This window comes from Rhinopithecus bieti, unplaced genomic scaffold (genome assembly GCF_001698545.2).
Source record: "Rhinopithecus bieti isolate Rb0 unplaced genomic scaffold, ASM169854v2 scaffold_47707, whole genome shotgun sequence".
Classification (NCBI taxonomy): domain Eukaryota; kingdom Metazoa; phylum Chordata; class Mammalia; order Primates; family Cercopithecidae; genus Rhinopithecus; species Rhinopithecus bieti.
Genome location: NW_016819117.1, coordinates 1,553,095 through 1,569,268, shown reverse-complemented (window position 1 = coordinate 1,569,268; position 16,174 = coordinate 1,553,095). Strand labels below are relative to the sequence as shown.

Here is a 16,174-nt window from a genome sequence, read left to right as displayed (position 1 = left end):
CCCCCCCGCAAGATCCCGCCCACTCTCTTGACCCTGCCCCCCACAGGTGTGCCTGTTGCTGTTCGCGCTGCACTTCGCCGTGGCCGAGGCCCGTACTTGGCACAGGGAAGGGTGCTGGCGCGTGCTGCGACCCAGGGCCTGGGCACGGTGGCTGCTGGTGGTGCTGACGGCGGCCACGGCTCTGGTACGCCTCGCCCAGCTGGGCGCCGCCGACCGCCAGTGGACCCGCTTCGTGCGCGGCCGCCCACGCCGCTTCACCAGTTTCGACCAGGTGGCGCAGCTGAGCTCCGCAGCCCGTGGCCTGGCGGCCTCACTGCTTTTCCTGCTCTTGGTCAAGGTAAGGGTGGGGCCGGTGGGCGCGGGGCTGGGCGCAGACCCCAGGGCTGCAAACTGACGGACCCCTCGTCCTCAGGCCGCTCAGCAGCTACGCTTCGTGCGCCAGTGGTCTGTCTTTGGAAAGACGTTATTCCGGGCTCTGCCTGAGCTCCTGGGGGCCACCCTGGGCCTGGTGGTGCTCGGGGTAGCCTACGCCCAGCTGGCCGTTCTGGTAGGTGACTGCGCGGCCGGGGAGGGCCCCTTAGCTCAGCTCAGCTGCGCTCCCTCACTGATGCTGCCTTCCCGCAGCTCGTGTCCTCCTGCGTGGACTCCCTCCGGAGTGTGGCCCAGGCCCTGCTGGTGCTGTGCTCTGGGACCGGGCTCTCTACCCTGTGTCCTGCCGAGTCCTGGCACCTGTCACCACTGCTGTGTGTGGGGCTCTGGGCGCTGCGGCTGTGGGGCGCCCTACGGCTGGGGGCTGTCATCCTCCGGTGGCGCTACCACGCCCTGCGTGGAGAGCTGTACCGGCCGGCCTGGGAGCCCCAGGACTATGAGATGGTGGAGCTGTTCCTGCGTAGGCTGCGCCTCTGGATGGGCCTCAGCAAGGTCAAGGAGGTGGGTACGGCCCAGTGGGGGGGAGAGGGACACGCCCTGGGCTCTGCCCAGGGTGCAGCCGGACTGACTGAGCCCCTGTGCCGCCCCCAGTTCCGCCACAAAGTCCGCTTTGAAGGGATGGAACCGCTGCCCTCTCGCTCCTCCAGGGGCTCCAAGGTACCCCCGGATGTGCCCCCACCCAGCGCTGGCTCCGATGCGTCGCACCCCTCCACCTCCTCCAGCCAGCTGGATGGGCTGGGCGTGAGCCTGGGCCGGCTGGGGACGAGGAGTGAGCCCGAGCCCTCCCGCCTCCAAGCCGTGTTTGAGGCCCTGCTCACCCAGTTTGACCGACTCAACCAGGCCACAGAGGACGTCTACCAGCTGGAGCAGCAGCTGCACAGCCTTCAAGGCCGCAGGAGCAGCCGGGCCCCCGCCGGACCTTCCCGTGGCCCATCCCCGGGCCTGCGGCCAGCACTGCCCAGCCGCCTGGCCCGGGCCAGTCGAGGTGTGGACCTGGCCACTGGCCCCAGCAGGACATCTCTGTGGGTCAAGAACAAGGTCCACCCCAGCAGCACTTAGGCCCCTTCCCTGGTGGGGATGGGCTGTGGAGTCAGAGTGGACACCGCTCAGTATTACCTTCTGCCACCCTCAAGGCCTCGGGCCAGGCAGAATGGCTGCACGCAGGTTCCCCAGAGAGCAGGCAGGGGTGTCTGTCTGCCTGTGGGCTTCAGCACTTTAAAGAGGCTGTGTGTCCAACCAGGACCCAGGGTCCCCTCCCCGGCTCCCTGGGGGAGGACACAGCAGTATTGGATGTTTTCTAGCCTCTGAGATGCTAATTTATTTGCCCGAGTCCTCAGGTACAGCGGGCTGTGCCCGGCCCCACCCCCTGGGCAGATGTCCCCCATCGCTAAGGCTGCTGGCTTCAGGGAGGGTTAGCCTGCGCCGCCGCCACCCTGCCCCTAAGTTATTACCTCTCCTGTTCCTATGGTACTCCCCGCATCGTCTCACTGTGTGTCTCGTGTCAGTAATTTATATGGTGTTAAAAATGTATATATTTTTGTATGTCACTATTTTCACTAGGGCTGAGGGGCCTGGCAGCTGAAACTGGGCCCTGCATCCAGAGCTGGCCTCCCCAACACCTGAGTAGGTGTGGTGGGGCTATGGCAGCCCGGCTGCTGCTTGGATGCGACCATGACCTTGGGCCAGTGCTGGGGGCACAGCTGTCTCTCAGGCACTCTCATCACCCCAGAGGCTTTGTCATCCTTCTTGCCCTAAGCCAGGTACCAGCGCCCAGGCCTGCTGGTATCGGGTCTGGGCAAGAGCAGGACTGGGCATGTCAGAGGACCCCAGGGTGGTTAGAGAAAAAGACCCCTCCTGGTGGCTGGCTCCCAGGGTGGAGGAAGGTGAGCTTGTGTGTGTGTGCGCGTGCGTGCTGTGCGGCCCGGGCAGCCCCAGGGCCCTCAGAGTTGGCTGCGCCTGCTTTTGTGTACCACTTGTGGGCACGGCTGCTACTAGAGCCTCAACCTCCCCCCACCCAACCCCCGCCCCAAGCAGACAAAGTCAATAAAAGAGCTGTCTGACTGCAACCTGTGCCTCTGTCTGTGCACCAGGGCCAGGACTTTATTTCACTGACACAAAATACTGTCCAGGGCAGGAGCAGCAGGGACGGCCCCAGCCTCACACGAACTCGGTGAAATCCTCCACGGAGGAGATGAGGCGTTTCCGCTGGCCCATCTCGTAGCCAGACGTGGGCTCGGCCGGAGTCTGTGCAGGGCCTTTGGTATGGGACGGGGGGTGCACCAGAGGCAGGCTGGGGTTGGAGTAGGCGGCTTCCTCGCAGATCTGAAGGCAGAGGCAGCTTGGGCAGCAAGTCCAGGAGGCGTGACACCCGCTCTGCCCACCCACCCGCCCCACAGCCTGGGCAGCCAACACACCCTGCGGAGGGAGCCCCATCTTCCCTACCCGCTGGCGGAGCCTCTTGATGTGGCGGAGCCGGGCAATCCACTTGGAGGGGTAGATGTCAGTGGGGTTGGAGCGGCTGTGGTGCACCTGTGAGGCCATCTGGGGACGTAGGCAGGGGTGAGCTCACTCTCAGGTGGCACTTGGGTCTGTCCCACCAGCTCATGCCTGGACCTGTCCCCACTCACGTTTGCATGCAGGGCCATCTGACGGGCCACAAAAGGCAGGTTGCGGTCAGACACGATCTTGGCCACGCTGGTGTCCACAAGGCCCTCCATGTCTAGGGAGACTTGGTGGTCATGCCAGGCCCAGGGCCCTTGGCGCCACCCTGCCCAGTCCCACCCCAACCCTACCTTTCCTGCACTGCCCAGCCCCACCCGGCCCCACCTTTCCTGCACTGCCCCGCCCCACCCGGCCCCACCTTTCCTGCACTGCAGGGACACCAGGTTGCACTCATAGTCCAGCGGGGTGATGATCACGTGGACAAAGTTGAACTGGCCCTGCCCAGACAAGAGAAGGGGTCATCCCCGCGCACACCGTGTGCTGAGGGCTGCTCTCAGCCACTGCCTGGCTGCACGGCTAGACGCTTGTCGGCTCCATGGGCAGCATCTGCCCCTGAACTTTCCCCTCTGGCAGCGGGGCTGTGTTTAGCCTCCCACAGGCCAAGGCCCCCTCCACACCTGGGCCCAGCACCCACATGTGCTGCAGCTACAGCGGGGCACCTCTACGTGCTAGGGCCCCCAGGGTGTCTGCACACGTCCAAATCCGTCTGCCCAGCCATGAAGTGTGCCGTGTACCCCATCTCAGCACCACCACACCCTCCTCAGCCTCCGGATGCCCCCCATTGATCGTCTTGGCGTCTGGCCGGGCCCACCTTCGCTCTGCTCCTGCCCCTCCTGGACTCTGACTAGCAGCCCCGGGGTTTTGGTTCAGTGGCTGCCTCAGGGTCCTGGGGCCCTTGGAGTGAGGCCTCCAGCCCACACTGCCCTGCCTGGGCATGCCAGCTTCTCCCTGCCATGCTGGGGCTCACCCGAACAGAGCAACCCGCACCCAGACATGCTCTGTGGACACTGGCCGACCCAGCCCACCTCCAGAAGAGGCTGATGCTGGTTGCTGCCTAGTGGTGCTGGCGGTAACCAAGCGAGTGGCCTGACAGCTGCCACTGGGGAGAGTGGGGGCCCAAGGGCCACGCTGGGCAGACAGGAAGCACCAGCTATACTGTGCCCACCCAGCACACCCCGTCTGTACTTGCCAAGTTATCTCCTGACAGAACCCAGCACAGGGCCAAGTCTCTCATGGCCATGATGATGCAACTCGGGGTTCAAGGGCTTGGAAGCTCGTGCCCATGGGGCCCTGAGCACTGCGGCCTCTCCTCATGCTCCTCATGACCGAAGCTCAGGGAGGACCCCCCCCAACCCGGGACACAGTAGTGCACCTGCCTGGGACCCGGCCCCACTGACAGCACCTCACTCACCTTGATGGTGCCGAGCTTGAAATCCTCGCCAGAGTCATTGTAGACAATGGACACGAAATCGTTGCCCAGATGGCGCTTCTTGTCACAGCGATGCTTGTCCACGTCCTTGGTGGGCATCAGGGTGGCGATGTGGAAGACGGCTGTGGGTGAGCAGAGCCAGATGGGTTTGTGGGGCCAGTGCTGAGGCCCTTTGTGCCTTGCACCGGGGCACCTCCTGATTCCTCCAGAGGTTCTGGGGGCCTGCGGGGGCCACGTCCTCTGGTGCCTAGCCAGTGGCCCTCGGCTCTTCCCCAGGGACAGGGCTTTGGGAAGCAAAGCCACCAGCCCCATCACTGCCTCCATGCCCATGCTGCTGAGCTCGGACCCTGAAGCGTGGAGAGCTGGAGAGGGTGGGGATGCCTGGGCCGTGCCCCGAGGCGTGGGGCAGTAGGACCAGATGGGAGCCAGCAGGAGTGGGTGGGAGCCAGCAGGAGTGGGTGGGAGCCAGCAGGAGTGGGTGGGAGCCAGCAGGAGTGGGTGGGGGCCAGGCCACACCTTGCATGATGTCGTCGTGCCAGCAGTAGGTGAACTGGCCGTCCTCACCACACACGTCCAGGCCTCCCAGGTACACCTTGTCTGGCTGGCAGTCCTTGAGCTCGATGAGCCGGCCCAGGCCCGTCAGGAACTCCGTGTACCTGTAGGAGCCATGCTCGTTGGACAGGATGGCGAGCTCACTGTTGCTCTGTGGGGAGAGAGGAGAGGCAAGGTGGCATCACTCCTGGGCCAGGCCCCGCCCCGCAGAGGGTGGGGGTGCCCAGTGGGCTCTGCCGGGAGCCCCATTCTGATCCCTGAGACAGACGGGACCATTCATTCCAGCAGCCACTGAGGCCAGACACCAGGTGTCATCCTCGACTCCCTCTCTTCCCTCAGCCCTGTATACGCCTGGCCAACAAAATCGGGGAGCTCCACCTTCAAAGCACAGCCGGGGCCCTGGCTTCTCAGCAGCCTGCCCCCAGGGGCCTACCGTGCTCCCACAGAGACCGTCACCACCCACCTCCACGAGCCACACAGCAGGAAGGACTCACTGAGACTCGGCTGAGTCAGAAGCAGCTCAGGCCCTGCCCTTTCCCTTGGGATGAAGGTGCAGCCTCTAGGGCACTGAGGCTGCCTACCCTGTCGGCTCCCGTGCTCACCCAGCACAGATGCTCCGGCTGGGCAGGGTGCCCCCGGCCTCTGCACCTGCTGCTGCTGCTGCTGGGCAGGGTGCCCCCAGCCTCTGCACCTGCTGCTGCTGTACGGGGTGCCCCTACCCCTTATGCAGGCTCCCCCTGCCCTCTCCCTCACCACTCAGTTGTCAGCTCACTGGCCCATAGCACCCTCCCCAGCCCCGCGACCGGTGCCACCCGCCCAGTCCTTCCGACTCCTTGGCGTGCCGGGTGCTCACACGCTGACCTGTCACTCACGCCTGGGTCCCCAGCACTCAGAGCAGCACGTGGCATGGAGCTCAATGAGCACTTCATGCTCTAGGGGACCCAGCAGTGTTGAGCTCCGTGGAGCATAGGGGGCCCAGACTCCCACCCGCTGCAGGCTGAGACCCAGCTGGCCCTGTCCAGGCACCTAGGTTGGCCCTGCAGCCTCACCTGGCCTTCTCCCACATACAGGACGGCGATCTTGTGGGTGTCGTATGATGGGATCTGGTCGAGGAGCTGCACCGACCGCTCAAAGGACTGTGACTGTGGCACACAGAGCCCTGCCTGAGCCCCAGATGCCTGTCCATGGGAAGCCACCTCACCCAGGCTAGTCACAGCAGGCTGCCACAGGGAGCCGAGGCTAGAGCCCTCTGTAAGCCTGAGCTCTGAGCAAAAGAGCTGGGCCCCCCACCATTCCCCGGAGCCACACGCTCCAGCAGACTGCAGGAGAGGGAGGCCACGCCTACCTCATTGGGCAGCAGGATTGGCTTGTTTGACTCATCACCAAAGAAAGGTGAATGGTAGAGCTGCAGGAACACGAAACTGCACAGGGAGGAGACAGTGGGCACCCAGGTGAGGGCCTGGCCAGGGCAGCCACAGCCCGGGGAGGAACACAGAACCTGGCCATCTCCCACTCCACCGCCTTCCCAGGGGCTCCAGCCAGCCCTAGGGCACAGGTGAGGACCCTCCCCAGCCTGCTCGGCCTGGGGCAACTGAGGCACCAGGTTCCCGCAGGACGGGTGTCAGGAGCCCCACCCGGAAGCAAGAGGCCCACCTGGGGTTGATGCCCGGCACTTTCTCTGCATTGGAAGCTGTGGCTCTGCTCTTAAAGGCATCCCTTTCTACCCTCCTGCCCCTGCGTGATGGGGCCGAGTCAGAGATGGTGTAACCGCGGGGCCGGAGGCCACTGGGCGAGCGGGGGGAGCTGGAAGGCAAGGGACCCTCGGGCTGGCCCCGACTGTCTTCGCCCGAGGCTGGCCAGGCAGCACCTTCCCCGTCCAGGATTCCTGACTGTGAACGGGCCTTAACCTCAGGGCTCAGCCGGCCCACGTCAGCCTTGTCCCCAGGGTCCCCGAGGATGTCCTGCAGGCTCTGCAGCTCAGGAGAGGAGCTGGACTTGCTCAGGGGCTGCGAGGGCTGGAAGGAGAGGTCCACAGAGGGCCGGCCACCCTCCGAGGAGACGGCTCGTTCAATGGGGATTCCCCCGGCAACCAGCTCCTCTGCGTGGAATGACTTCTCCTCCTGGCTGGAGGTTGAGGACGACTAGAAAGGACCATCCCAAAGAGAACCCCGTCAGGAGGCACCCTCGAGCCTACCTGGGGCTGCCCTGGAGGTGGTGAGGCCCTATCTGTCCTCTGCCCCAGGGCCACAGAGCGGCCCAAGCACCAGGCTATGGTCCCCACCCGGGAAGCAGCAGCACCACCACCAGCTGTGCCCCACACTGCGCGAGCTGAGATATCAGCATCCCGAGACCACAGGCTGCCCAGCAGCCAGGGGCCGGCCCAGGTGGACGGCTGGGAAGTGCAGACCGTCTGTGCACAAAGAATGTGGAAGAACATCTCACCCAAGTTCACAGCGCCAGTTCCCCGGGTGCAGGCACACCCACGCAGAGCCCTGCCTCCCACGAGGAGACCCCCGGGCTCAGGAGGGTCTACCTCCCACGAGGAGACCCCCGGGCTCAGGAGGGTCTAGGCTCTGAGCCACACTCACCCTGCTGTAGGCGTCTGTGCGCCTGTCCACGCCTAGCACTGCCTCAAAGTCCTCCAATCCTGGGGGCTCCACTGGCACAGGAACCTCGCCAGGACTTCCCTCCTCCATGACCACGGCGGAGTCTGGGAGGACACAGACGGGGCTGCTGGATGTGGGGCTAGGCCAGGCCCTGGCACTCACAGAAGGCTCCGAGAACCAGCCTTCTGACCAGAGGGACAGCAGCCCTGCGAGCCTCCCCAGGGCTCTGCTTACTGCTGCCGTCCACCGAGCGGGCAGGGAAGACACTGGGAGGGCCTGGGCGTAACCCTGACACAGACATCTCCTGCATGAGCTCCTGGGGGTTGGGCAGGCAACCGGCTCTGCCCACCCTAGAGTCCACCAGCAGCCACCCCTGTGCCTTCAGGTAGGCAGGGGCAAGACACTCTCCGCCCAAGATGGGCCTCAGCTCTAGAAGAGGGGGCACCTGAAACCAGCCCTCCATAACCGAGGAGAGAGGCAGAGACTCCGTGACGTGGGGGAAGTCCCTATTCCCTATTTGCAAACAGACTTGGGAGCCCGCTCCCAAGAGCAGAGGCTCACCCTCCAACTCCAAGCCAGACCAACAGCTGGGGACACTAAGGAGAGAGGGTGTGAGGTCCCAAAGCAGTATTTCCTGTGCCAGCGTCAGGGCAGGGGGAAAGAAAGTAGAAGCAGCAACAGAGGGGACCAACACAGCCCCCGGGAGCCCACACAGCCCTGCACACAGTCACCCGCCCCAGGGCCCGTCCCACGCAGCCCTTCCGAACTTGCTCCTGTCCGCACGTGGAGACCTGGCAGGGGAGCACCATGCAGGTCACAGCACTCCCTGCCAGGGCCTGGGGACAACAGGCAGAGGTCAGTCTGCAGGGCCCTTGGTCAACCTGGGACGCGAGGCACACGCACCCCTATCTGTGCGTTCCAGAGGCCAGGGCAAGGCCAGCTCGGCGGAGGCCTGGGGCGGGCTTCCCCCTGAAGAGCTGGCACCCATCAGAGTCTGCAGCTCAGTTGATGTCACCATGGAGACTGAGGCCACCCCCACCCCTTGGGCCTGAAGCTGGGCGTGCTTGCACAGCGCAGAGACAGGGCTCAGCCACAAAGGGACCAAGTCAAGGGGATCCCGCTGGCTAAGCCAAGGCGTTCTGCACAGACGTCCTCATGCGAGTCGGGACCTGCTCCCCAGGGCAATGGAGGTCAGACGGACCATGGGGGTGGGTGGATGAGGCGATGAGCACAGCATCTATGAGGCAGAGTGGCGCTCTGCAGCAAACCGCTTCCCTTCGAGAGGCGCGCCAATACCTGCCCAGGAAACGCTCCTGTGCAGCTGTCCTTGGCAGCTGGACTGGTACAGGGAGGAGAAAGAGGCCACTGCAAGGGAAGCCCGTGCGCGGCCACGTCAGCAGGAGGAGGGGCTACACACAGGTCGAGCAGAGAGCACAGGCCCCGTGCCTGCAGAGGAGAGAGGGCAGGGCCAGCGGCCGGCAGGGGTGTGCACAGGGCCCTGAGCTGGAAGCTGCTCAGGCGGACCTGAGGAGGGCTGGGCCTCCCTCCTCCCATGAGTAGACATCCTAGGCTGCTAAGTGCCATCTACAGCCACAGAGAAGGGCCAGAGAGTTTGGTGAGAAGCATGGTGCCAAGTGGGGTGGGGGCCCAGAGTGTGCAGGCGGGCCTAGGTGTCCAAACCCCGGCCCAGGCAGGGAGGGAGGCTGCCGCAGAGCCTCCTGGAGCTTGCAGTGCTGGACTCCCCGTGGGGGGTGCTGGGCAAAGGCTCCACAGGGGCCCTACTGCTTCTGACACTGCCAGCTCCAGTTTCCTGAGCAGGGCAGGCACCTCCCATAGGCCAGCCTTCTCCTTGACATCGGAGGATGATTGTGCTGAGGCAGGCCAGGGACCACTCCCAGCCGTGTACGTGCCCTCTGCGGAGGGGAGCCACGTTGCCATCACCAGGAGCACCAGGCCAGTGGGAGCAGAGCCCATGCTAAGGCCCACCATGCCACTCACCTGTGTTGGAGCGAGGCAGAGGAGGGGGTTTGGCCGTGCTGGCCGCTGGCACCGACAGCGACTTGTACAGGGCTGTGTCCCGGTGCTCCTTGAAGCGCTCCGCTGCCATGAGGGCGTTGGACAGCTCCTGCAGGGGCATGTTGTTGATGTCCGAGGAGAAGGGGCTGAGCGGGTTCTCCAGGCTCATCAGCCAGCTGGTGTTCCCTGCAGAGGCGGCAGCACCTTTGGCCTGAGGCCAGCGCTGCCCCATGCCCACCCCTGGCCCCCGGGAGGCCTCCTGGCTGGGCCCTGCTTTTGCCCTGATGCTCCCTCCCACGATCCTCAGGACCACCATGTCAGAGCCAGCGCTGGCGGCCACCACCCTGCTGTCCCCATCAGCTCCTGCCCCGAGGCCAGGCTCAGCCAAGCCTGGGGAGGCACCTCTGAGCGGCAGCCTCCAGCCCACAGCCTCACAGTCTGGACCCAAGGCCTCCACGAGGGCCGGAACCCCACTCCTCGCACCCCTCAGCCACACCCAGGCACCCCTGGGCTCTGGGCCTCTGCAAAGGCCTCCCTCTGCCCCTGGGAAGAGGCTGAGCTGTGCCCCCCATGTTGATGTGCTTTAATCCCAACCCCAGGAACTCCGAACAGGACTGTCTCTGGAGACTGGGTTTCAGAAAGGTAATGAAGGCTAACAAGGCACCAGAGTGGACCCCAAGCCACGACTGCTTTCCTCCTGAGAAGACTGACACGCAGACATCCAGGAAAGACCCTGTGAGGACACAGGGAAAAAGGCGTCTGCATGCCAAAGATTGAGGCCTCTGAGAAGCACCTCCTGCCAAGGAGCACCTGGATCTCAGACTGCCAGCCTCCAGGCGGGGAGGGCAACTCTCTGCCACGGAAGCCACTTGGTTCACTACAGGCCCCTGCCCCACCTTGGCCACCTGGATCGCCCCTCACAGCTCACCTCTGGAGACTTAAAAGTACCCCCAAATGGCCGGGGCGGTGGCTCACGCCTGTAATCCCAGCACTGTGGGAGGCCGAGGCAGGCCGATCACGAGAGATCAGGGGATCAAGACCATCCTGGCTAACACGGTGAAACCCCGTCCCTACTAGAAATACAAAAAAATTGGCCAGGTGTGGTGGTGGGCACCTGTAGTCCCAGCTACTCGGGAGGCGGAGGCAGAATGGCGTGAACCTGGGAGGCGGAGGTTGCAGTGAGCCGAGATTGCGCCACTGCACTCCAACCTGGGCGATAGAGCGAGACTCTAGTCTCAGGGTGGGGGGGGAGTTACCCCCAAATACCCCAAGAGGGCCAAGTCTGCAATCACCCCTGTGTGTCCACAGCTCTGCGGGTGACTGGCAGAAGGACGGGGCCCAGGCCAGCCCCGCCCAGTACCTGTGGGCCTCCGGACCAGGATCTCCGCCCAGCCCTGGGTCAGCAGGGGCACATAGGCTGCCAGGTTCGTCTTCTCCTGCATAGGAAGCCGGGTGCCGGCTGAGGCTTTCTCAGGCTTCGCGGCTGGTGCAGTCTGTGGTCCTGGAGAAGTGGCACTGCCCGGGAACTGGGAGGCTGGCACATCCAGGGCGCCAACTCGAAGACCATGGCCCCCTGAAGAGGAGGGTGGAGGACTGGTGACCACCACTTACCTGATGCAAAACCACCAGCCTAAAGCTGAATACTCCCCCCGGGCCTGGCAGGCTAGTGCCATAGGGAGCCAGAGAGGGTGGCAGCTCTGCCCTCAAAGCACAGCCCACCACAGCACTGGCCTCAGTGGACCGAGGGCCACAGGGAGGGACCCAGAACCTGTCCTGCAGTCAGACCATGGCTCACTGGAGCAGAGGGGGCTCCAGGACTGAGCCAGGCTTAAGACCCACAGGAAACACCAGCTCCCAGAACAGGCCCCTCTGCAGCAAGCAGGCCGCACTCCACCACTCCACGGCTGTAGGTAAGCTGTGGAGGCCTCACTCCCAAGTCAGGATGTGGGCCAGGCCTGAAGCCAGCCACCCAGCCCCTGGGCTCAAGGGGCCCTCCTGAACACTGGGACCAGCAGCAGCAACTGAGGGAGCCCTGGGACCTGTGTGGGAGTGGCTGGGGCCAAGGCTCACCTGACATAGAACGGACCCGGTCCCGGGCCCCACAGGAAACCTGCTGCCCAGCCTGGGACTCCAGCTTGGCTGGCGCCTCCTTCGTCTGTCTCACATTCATGCCAGGGCTGGAGCTGAGAAGAGAATCCCATGCACAGGGTGGACTCAGTCTCCAGGTTGGCACGAGGGTGCCTCGTGGGCATGGGCTTGGGACAGCCAGTGTCGAGGCTGGCAAGCATGGAGAGAAAGAAGGTGCAGTCACCTCAACTCCGGGCCGGACTGCAGCTCCCCCGAGTCCAGGCCTAGTAACGACCGGGTCCCGGTTCCCACACTCGTCGTCACGGTGACAAGCTTGTTCCCAACCAGCCAGGTTTTGGTCCTGCCACCCGCCAGGAGGAACTCGCCCACAGGAGACCTAGAAGACAGGGAGTGTAAAACCCAGCTCGCCCATGGAGCTCCTGGATGCCTCGGCTCCCGAAGGCCTGCCCAGCCCTGGAGTGCTGCCTGGACCTCTTCGGGACAGCTGTGAAGTTGGAGAAGACGTATCGAGCCATCATGTCCAGACAGGTTTCCGTGAGCTCCAGGTGGAGGTTTTTCAGGCTATCGTCAGCCTGGGCCATGGAGTTCTCGTCTGCAGACCCCAGGCTGGCACTGGTGAGGGACGTCTGTATCCTGCTGGAGGGAGAGGCCGCAGCCGGGGTCAGGGTGCCAGGCAGGGCGGGCCGAGCCACCTATCACCAAGGGATCAAAGCTCAATGCATGCACGGCCGAGGACCTCGCTCGGAAAGAACCCAACAGGGCGTGGGCGGCCCAGCGAGCCTCGGCTTGAGAATCACGTGGACCACATCATCCCAGAGAACGGGGAGACGCTGGGTGGGGAAGACCAGGCCCATCGGTCAGAGCAGACTCAGGAGGCTAGAGAGACGGACATCCCCCTCACCAAAGCCCATGAGAGCACTAAGTTACGGCCTCATGGTGAAACAGTGTAGTCATGCAGAGAGGCGGAGGCCACGCAGATAGGCCCACGTTGCATTCTGCCCGCAGGCTGCCTCTGGCGAGCATACAGAGGTCTGGGATCCCCACGTGGCCTTTCGCCCTCACTCTCAGGCAGGCAAGCGGCTGCCTGAGCTCCACACCCAGTGACCAGTCACACATAAGTGACAGGGAAGAGCCTTATGCGGGGTTCATTCTGATACAAATTTCATAGCCCCTAGGCAATATTTTGCTCATGATACAGAATGTGCTAGAAAACGACTTTAAGCTTCACCGAGCACCCCTACCACCCCAACCCCTGGCCAAGTCCCGCACAGCAGAGGCCGGCCTGAGGCAAGGAGGTGGATGGACTCAGGGCTGTGGGACCCCTTGGACTGCAACGGTCTTCCAGGAGGAGACAGATATCCCCTCTGTCAGCGCCAGCAGCGATGACCCACAGGCAGGTGACAGCTGAGAGCCTGAGAGCCCATATGTGCACACAGACACCGCAGGGAGAACTGACTGAAGCTGTGGCCTGGGGTCCAGGCCCACGTCCTGGAGGATCCTAGCCCCCACCCAGGCCCTCCCAGGCTGGCCCCACCCCAGCACCCTCCCCAAATGCCCCTTATTCCCTTTCAGCTACAATAAAAAATAAACCCTGCTAAGAAGAAAGCCCAAGGAAAAACGTCCGTTCTAGAGAATACGAAAAGGCCAAAACCAGGAGTGGTGTCTCCCCCAACCAGCACTGCGGCCCTTGGGGACAGCCTGTGGGGGCCGCTGCCCAGCACGCCTGGCTCTCTCGGAGCAGCACCCCAAAGGGGCCTGGGAATGCGTGCAGCCAGCCCGTGCTCATACGGGGCCTGGGGACAGAATGCAACCCTTCCACCCCTCGTCACCAGCTCCCCCTGGGCTGGCCAGGGAGGACACGGGCAGACGACGAGGTCATGCAAGCAGCCCCATGCACTGCCACCCAGGTGCTCACGGGGCCAAGCTCCAGGGTCCGTGCCCCCCACCCGACACAGTCCCGCTACCTGCGGACCACATGTTCAGACACACTGATGCTGCGGCACCGGAAGGCCTCGGCTGCAGAGCTCTCCTTGAATTCTTTCACAGGTGGAGAGTTATTCAAGCCTTGTTTGGGGGGTCTGGCTATCCTCAGACTATCGGGTGAGGAAGGAGCCCCAACGCCCCAGAGAGCCCAGCTCCCGGGAGGGGAGAACAAGCCAGTGGAGGGGTGAGGAGGAAAGGTCCCAGGCCACAGGGTCAGGATGGAGAGATCCCGCGGGTGAGAGCAAAAGAGCCATGCCAAAGGGCAGTTAGCGGGGAAGAGACAGAAAACAAAATGCATGATAATACATCTGGTAAACATGACAGAAAACTAAGGCTTCACGCATGACACCAAGACAAACCTATCAGTGCAAATTAAATGTGTGTGGGCCACCCCACGGCAGATTCCAGGCTGTGCTGGCCAGGCGACCCCACCACCCGCGGAAGGCAGACACTGCCCAGCTCTGACCGACGAGGCACTGAGGCCTCAGTGGCCAGGCCCTGAAGGTCACTAGGAAAAGAAACCAAGACCCCAGGAAGGAGTCTCCGGCTGTAATGGCCGAGCTTGACCCTGAGCCCCAGGGGCTGCAGAGAACAGCTTCCGAGTTGAGGTCACGCTGGAAAATGCCGTATTCCCATCTAGGGAAAGCCAAAATAGCTTGGGCAGGAAGGTGGGGATGGGAGGAGAAAGCCGTTCAAATGAAATGCAAACAAGAACACAGAGGCCAGCTCAGCTCTTTGTGATCTGGCAAGGCGGCAGTGATGGTGAAGCGGAGTCCCTGGCTGGCGGCAGGCTGGGGCTGCAGAGGAGGGGCAGCCCCAGACAAGACCGGGCTCCTACAAGGGGCTCAGGCGCCTACAGCTTGCACCCTATTCCCCAACTCCACAAGTAGGTGCGTGTGGCACAAGCGGCCAGGACCCAGGCCATGGTGCTACCGTGCTGCGGGGTGTTAGCGGCCCTCGCAGGTCCTGCCCTGCCTCACATACTCCAGGGCACCTTGGCCCCAGCCACAGGACCCATTTCCACTCACTGACCTGGAGGCACCGTCAGCCAGGCCACAGCCCCACGTCCTTCCCCACCCACACCGATGCCAGGCACATCCCTGCAGGCCGTACCTCTTGGGCCTCTCGTTGAGACTAGTACTCCGGGCCCTGAAGCTGTCCTTCTCGGGGGTGTCATCAAAAGACAAGAGGACATTGGACCGCAGGCCCTGGCAGAGTGAGCAGGCAGGACAGTGAGGGGTGGCCATGGGGGGTGGAGGCCCGGCCCTCAACAGGCCTGCCGGGTGCCCCCTGGCCGGGAACAAGCTGCTCGCTAAGGGCAAGGCAGCAGCACCAGCTCCCACCCCTCCATGCCCACCGTGCATCAAACCCTTGCAGGCTGCCCAGCAGAGCCCCCAGTGCCATAGGCACAGCCCCAAACACCCTCCCACTGCCCTCTGCCTGCCCGTCATCACTCTGCCCTAGCCATGGACAGCCAAAGGCAAAGCAAGCCCTGGCCTATCAAGGGACACAGGCTTTGCCAGCCCTGGGCCTACCTTAGTGATGAAAGGGACAAAATCCTTCCGGAAGGGCAGGCGGCACCTGATAAACCACATGGCTATGACGTGATGGGCCAGACACACGATGTACTGATTAAACCTGNGGTGGAGAGTTATTCAAGCCTTGTTTGGGGGGTCTGGCTATCCTCAGACTATCGGGTGAGGAAGGAGCCCCAACGCCCCAGAGAGCCCAGCTCCCGGGAGGGGGAGAACAAGCCAGTGGAGGGGTGAGGAGGAAAGGTCCCAGGCCACAGGGTCAGGATGGAGAGATCCCGCGGGTGAGAGCAAAAGAGCCATGCCAAAGGGCAGTTAGCGGGGAAGAGACAGAAAACAAAAATGCATGATAATACATCTGGTAAACATGACAGAAAAACTAAGGCTTCACGCATGACACCAAGACAAACCTATCAGTGCAAATTAAACGTGTGTGGGCCACCCCACGGCAGATTCCAGGCTGTGCTGGCCAGGCGACCCCACCACCCGCGGAAGGCAGACACTGCCCAGCTCTGACCGACGAGGCACTGAGGCCTCAGTGGCCAGGCCCTGAAGGTCACTAGGAAAAGAAACCAAGACCCCAGAAAGGAGTCTCCGGCTGTAATGGCCGAGCTTGACCCTGAGCCCCAGGGGCTGCAGAGAACAGCTTCCGAGTTGAGGTCACGCTGGAAAATGCCGTATTCCCATCTAGGGAAAGCCAAAATAGCTTGGGCAGGAAGGTGGGGGATGGGAGGAGAAAGCCGTTCAAATGAAATGCAAACAAGAACACAGAGGCCAGCTCAGCTCTTTGTGATCTGGCAAGGCGGCAGTGATGGTGAAGCGGAGTCCCTGGCTGGCGGCAGGCTGGGGGCTGCAGAGGAGGGGGCAGCCCCAGACAAGACCGGGCTCCTACAAGGGGCTCAGGCGCCTACAGCTTGCACCCTATTCCCCAACTCCACAAGTAGGTGCGTGTGGCACAAGCGGCCAGGACCCAGGCCATGGTGCTACCGTGCTGCGGGGTGTTAGCGGCCCTCGCAGGTCCTGCCCTGCCTCACATA

At 63.4% G+C, this 16,174-nt stretch overlaps 2 protein-coding genes across 6 annotated transcripts in view; one reads left to right on the top strand and one right to left on the bottom strand.

Annotated features, from left to right (window-relative positions):
* PKD1 (polycystin 1, transient receptor potential channel interacting) overlaps nt 1–2,495 on the top strand; it is a gene marked incomplete at its 5' end in the record, with an annotated part of 47,826 nt that extends 45,331 nt beyond the window's left edge. Inside the window, 4 exon segments of the mRNA XM_017858295.1 lie at nt 47–337; nt 413–547; nt 625–930; nt 1,021–2,495. Coding sequence (XP_017713784.1) covers nt 47–337; nt 413–547; nt 625–930; nt 1,021–1,488 — 1,200 coding nt within the window.
* Nucleotides 2,491–16,174, bottom strand: part of TSC2 (TSC complex subunit 2) — a 42,245-nt gene continuing 28,561 nt past the window's right edge. Inside the window, exons 25-40 of one of the 5 annotated variants that reach the window (XM_017858364.1) lie at nt 12,094–12,258; nt 11,846–11,998; nt 11,605–11,717; nt 10,895–11,107; nt 9,517–9,720; nt 8,815–8,883; nt 7,501–7,622; nt 6,566–7,053; nt 6,258–6,333; nt 5,962–6,054; nt 4,877–5,063; nt 4,343–4,482; nt 3,290–3,368; nt 3,057–3,148; nt 2,872–2,970; nt 2,491–2,751 (exon numbers count right to left, since the gene is read on the bottom strand). In XM_017858364.1, coding sequence (XP_017713853.1) covers nt 2,587–2,751; nt 2,872–2,970; nt 3,057–3,148; nt 3,290–3,368; nt 4,343–4,482; nt 4,877–5,063; nt 5,962–6,054; nt 6,258–6,333; nt 6,566–7,053; nt 7,501–7,622; nt 8,815–8,883; nt 9,517–9,720; nt 10,895–11,107; nt 11,605–11,717; nt 11,846–11,998; nt 12,094–12,258 — 2,458 coding nt within the window. In that variant the 3' untranslated portion in view covers nt 2,491–2,586. The remainder of the gene's footprint in view (nt 2,752–2,871; nt 2,971–3,056; nt 3,149–3,289; nt 3,369–4,342; nt 4,483–4,876; nt 5,064–5,961; nt 6,055–6,257; nt 6,334–6,565; nt 7,054–7,500; nt 7,623–8,814; nt 8,884–9,516; nt 9,721–10,894; nt 11,108–11,604; nt 11,718–11,845; nt 11,999–12,093; nt 12,259–16,174) is intronic. The other 4 variants (XM_017858365.1, XM_017858369.1, XM_017858367.1 and 1 more) reach the window with 4 other exon arrangements.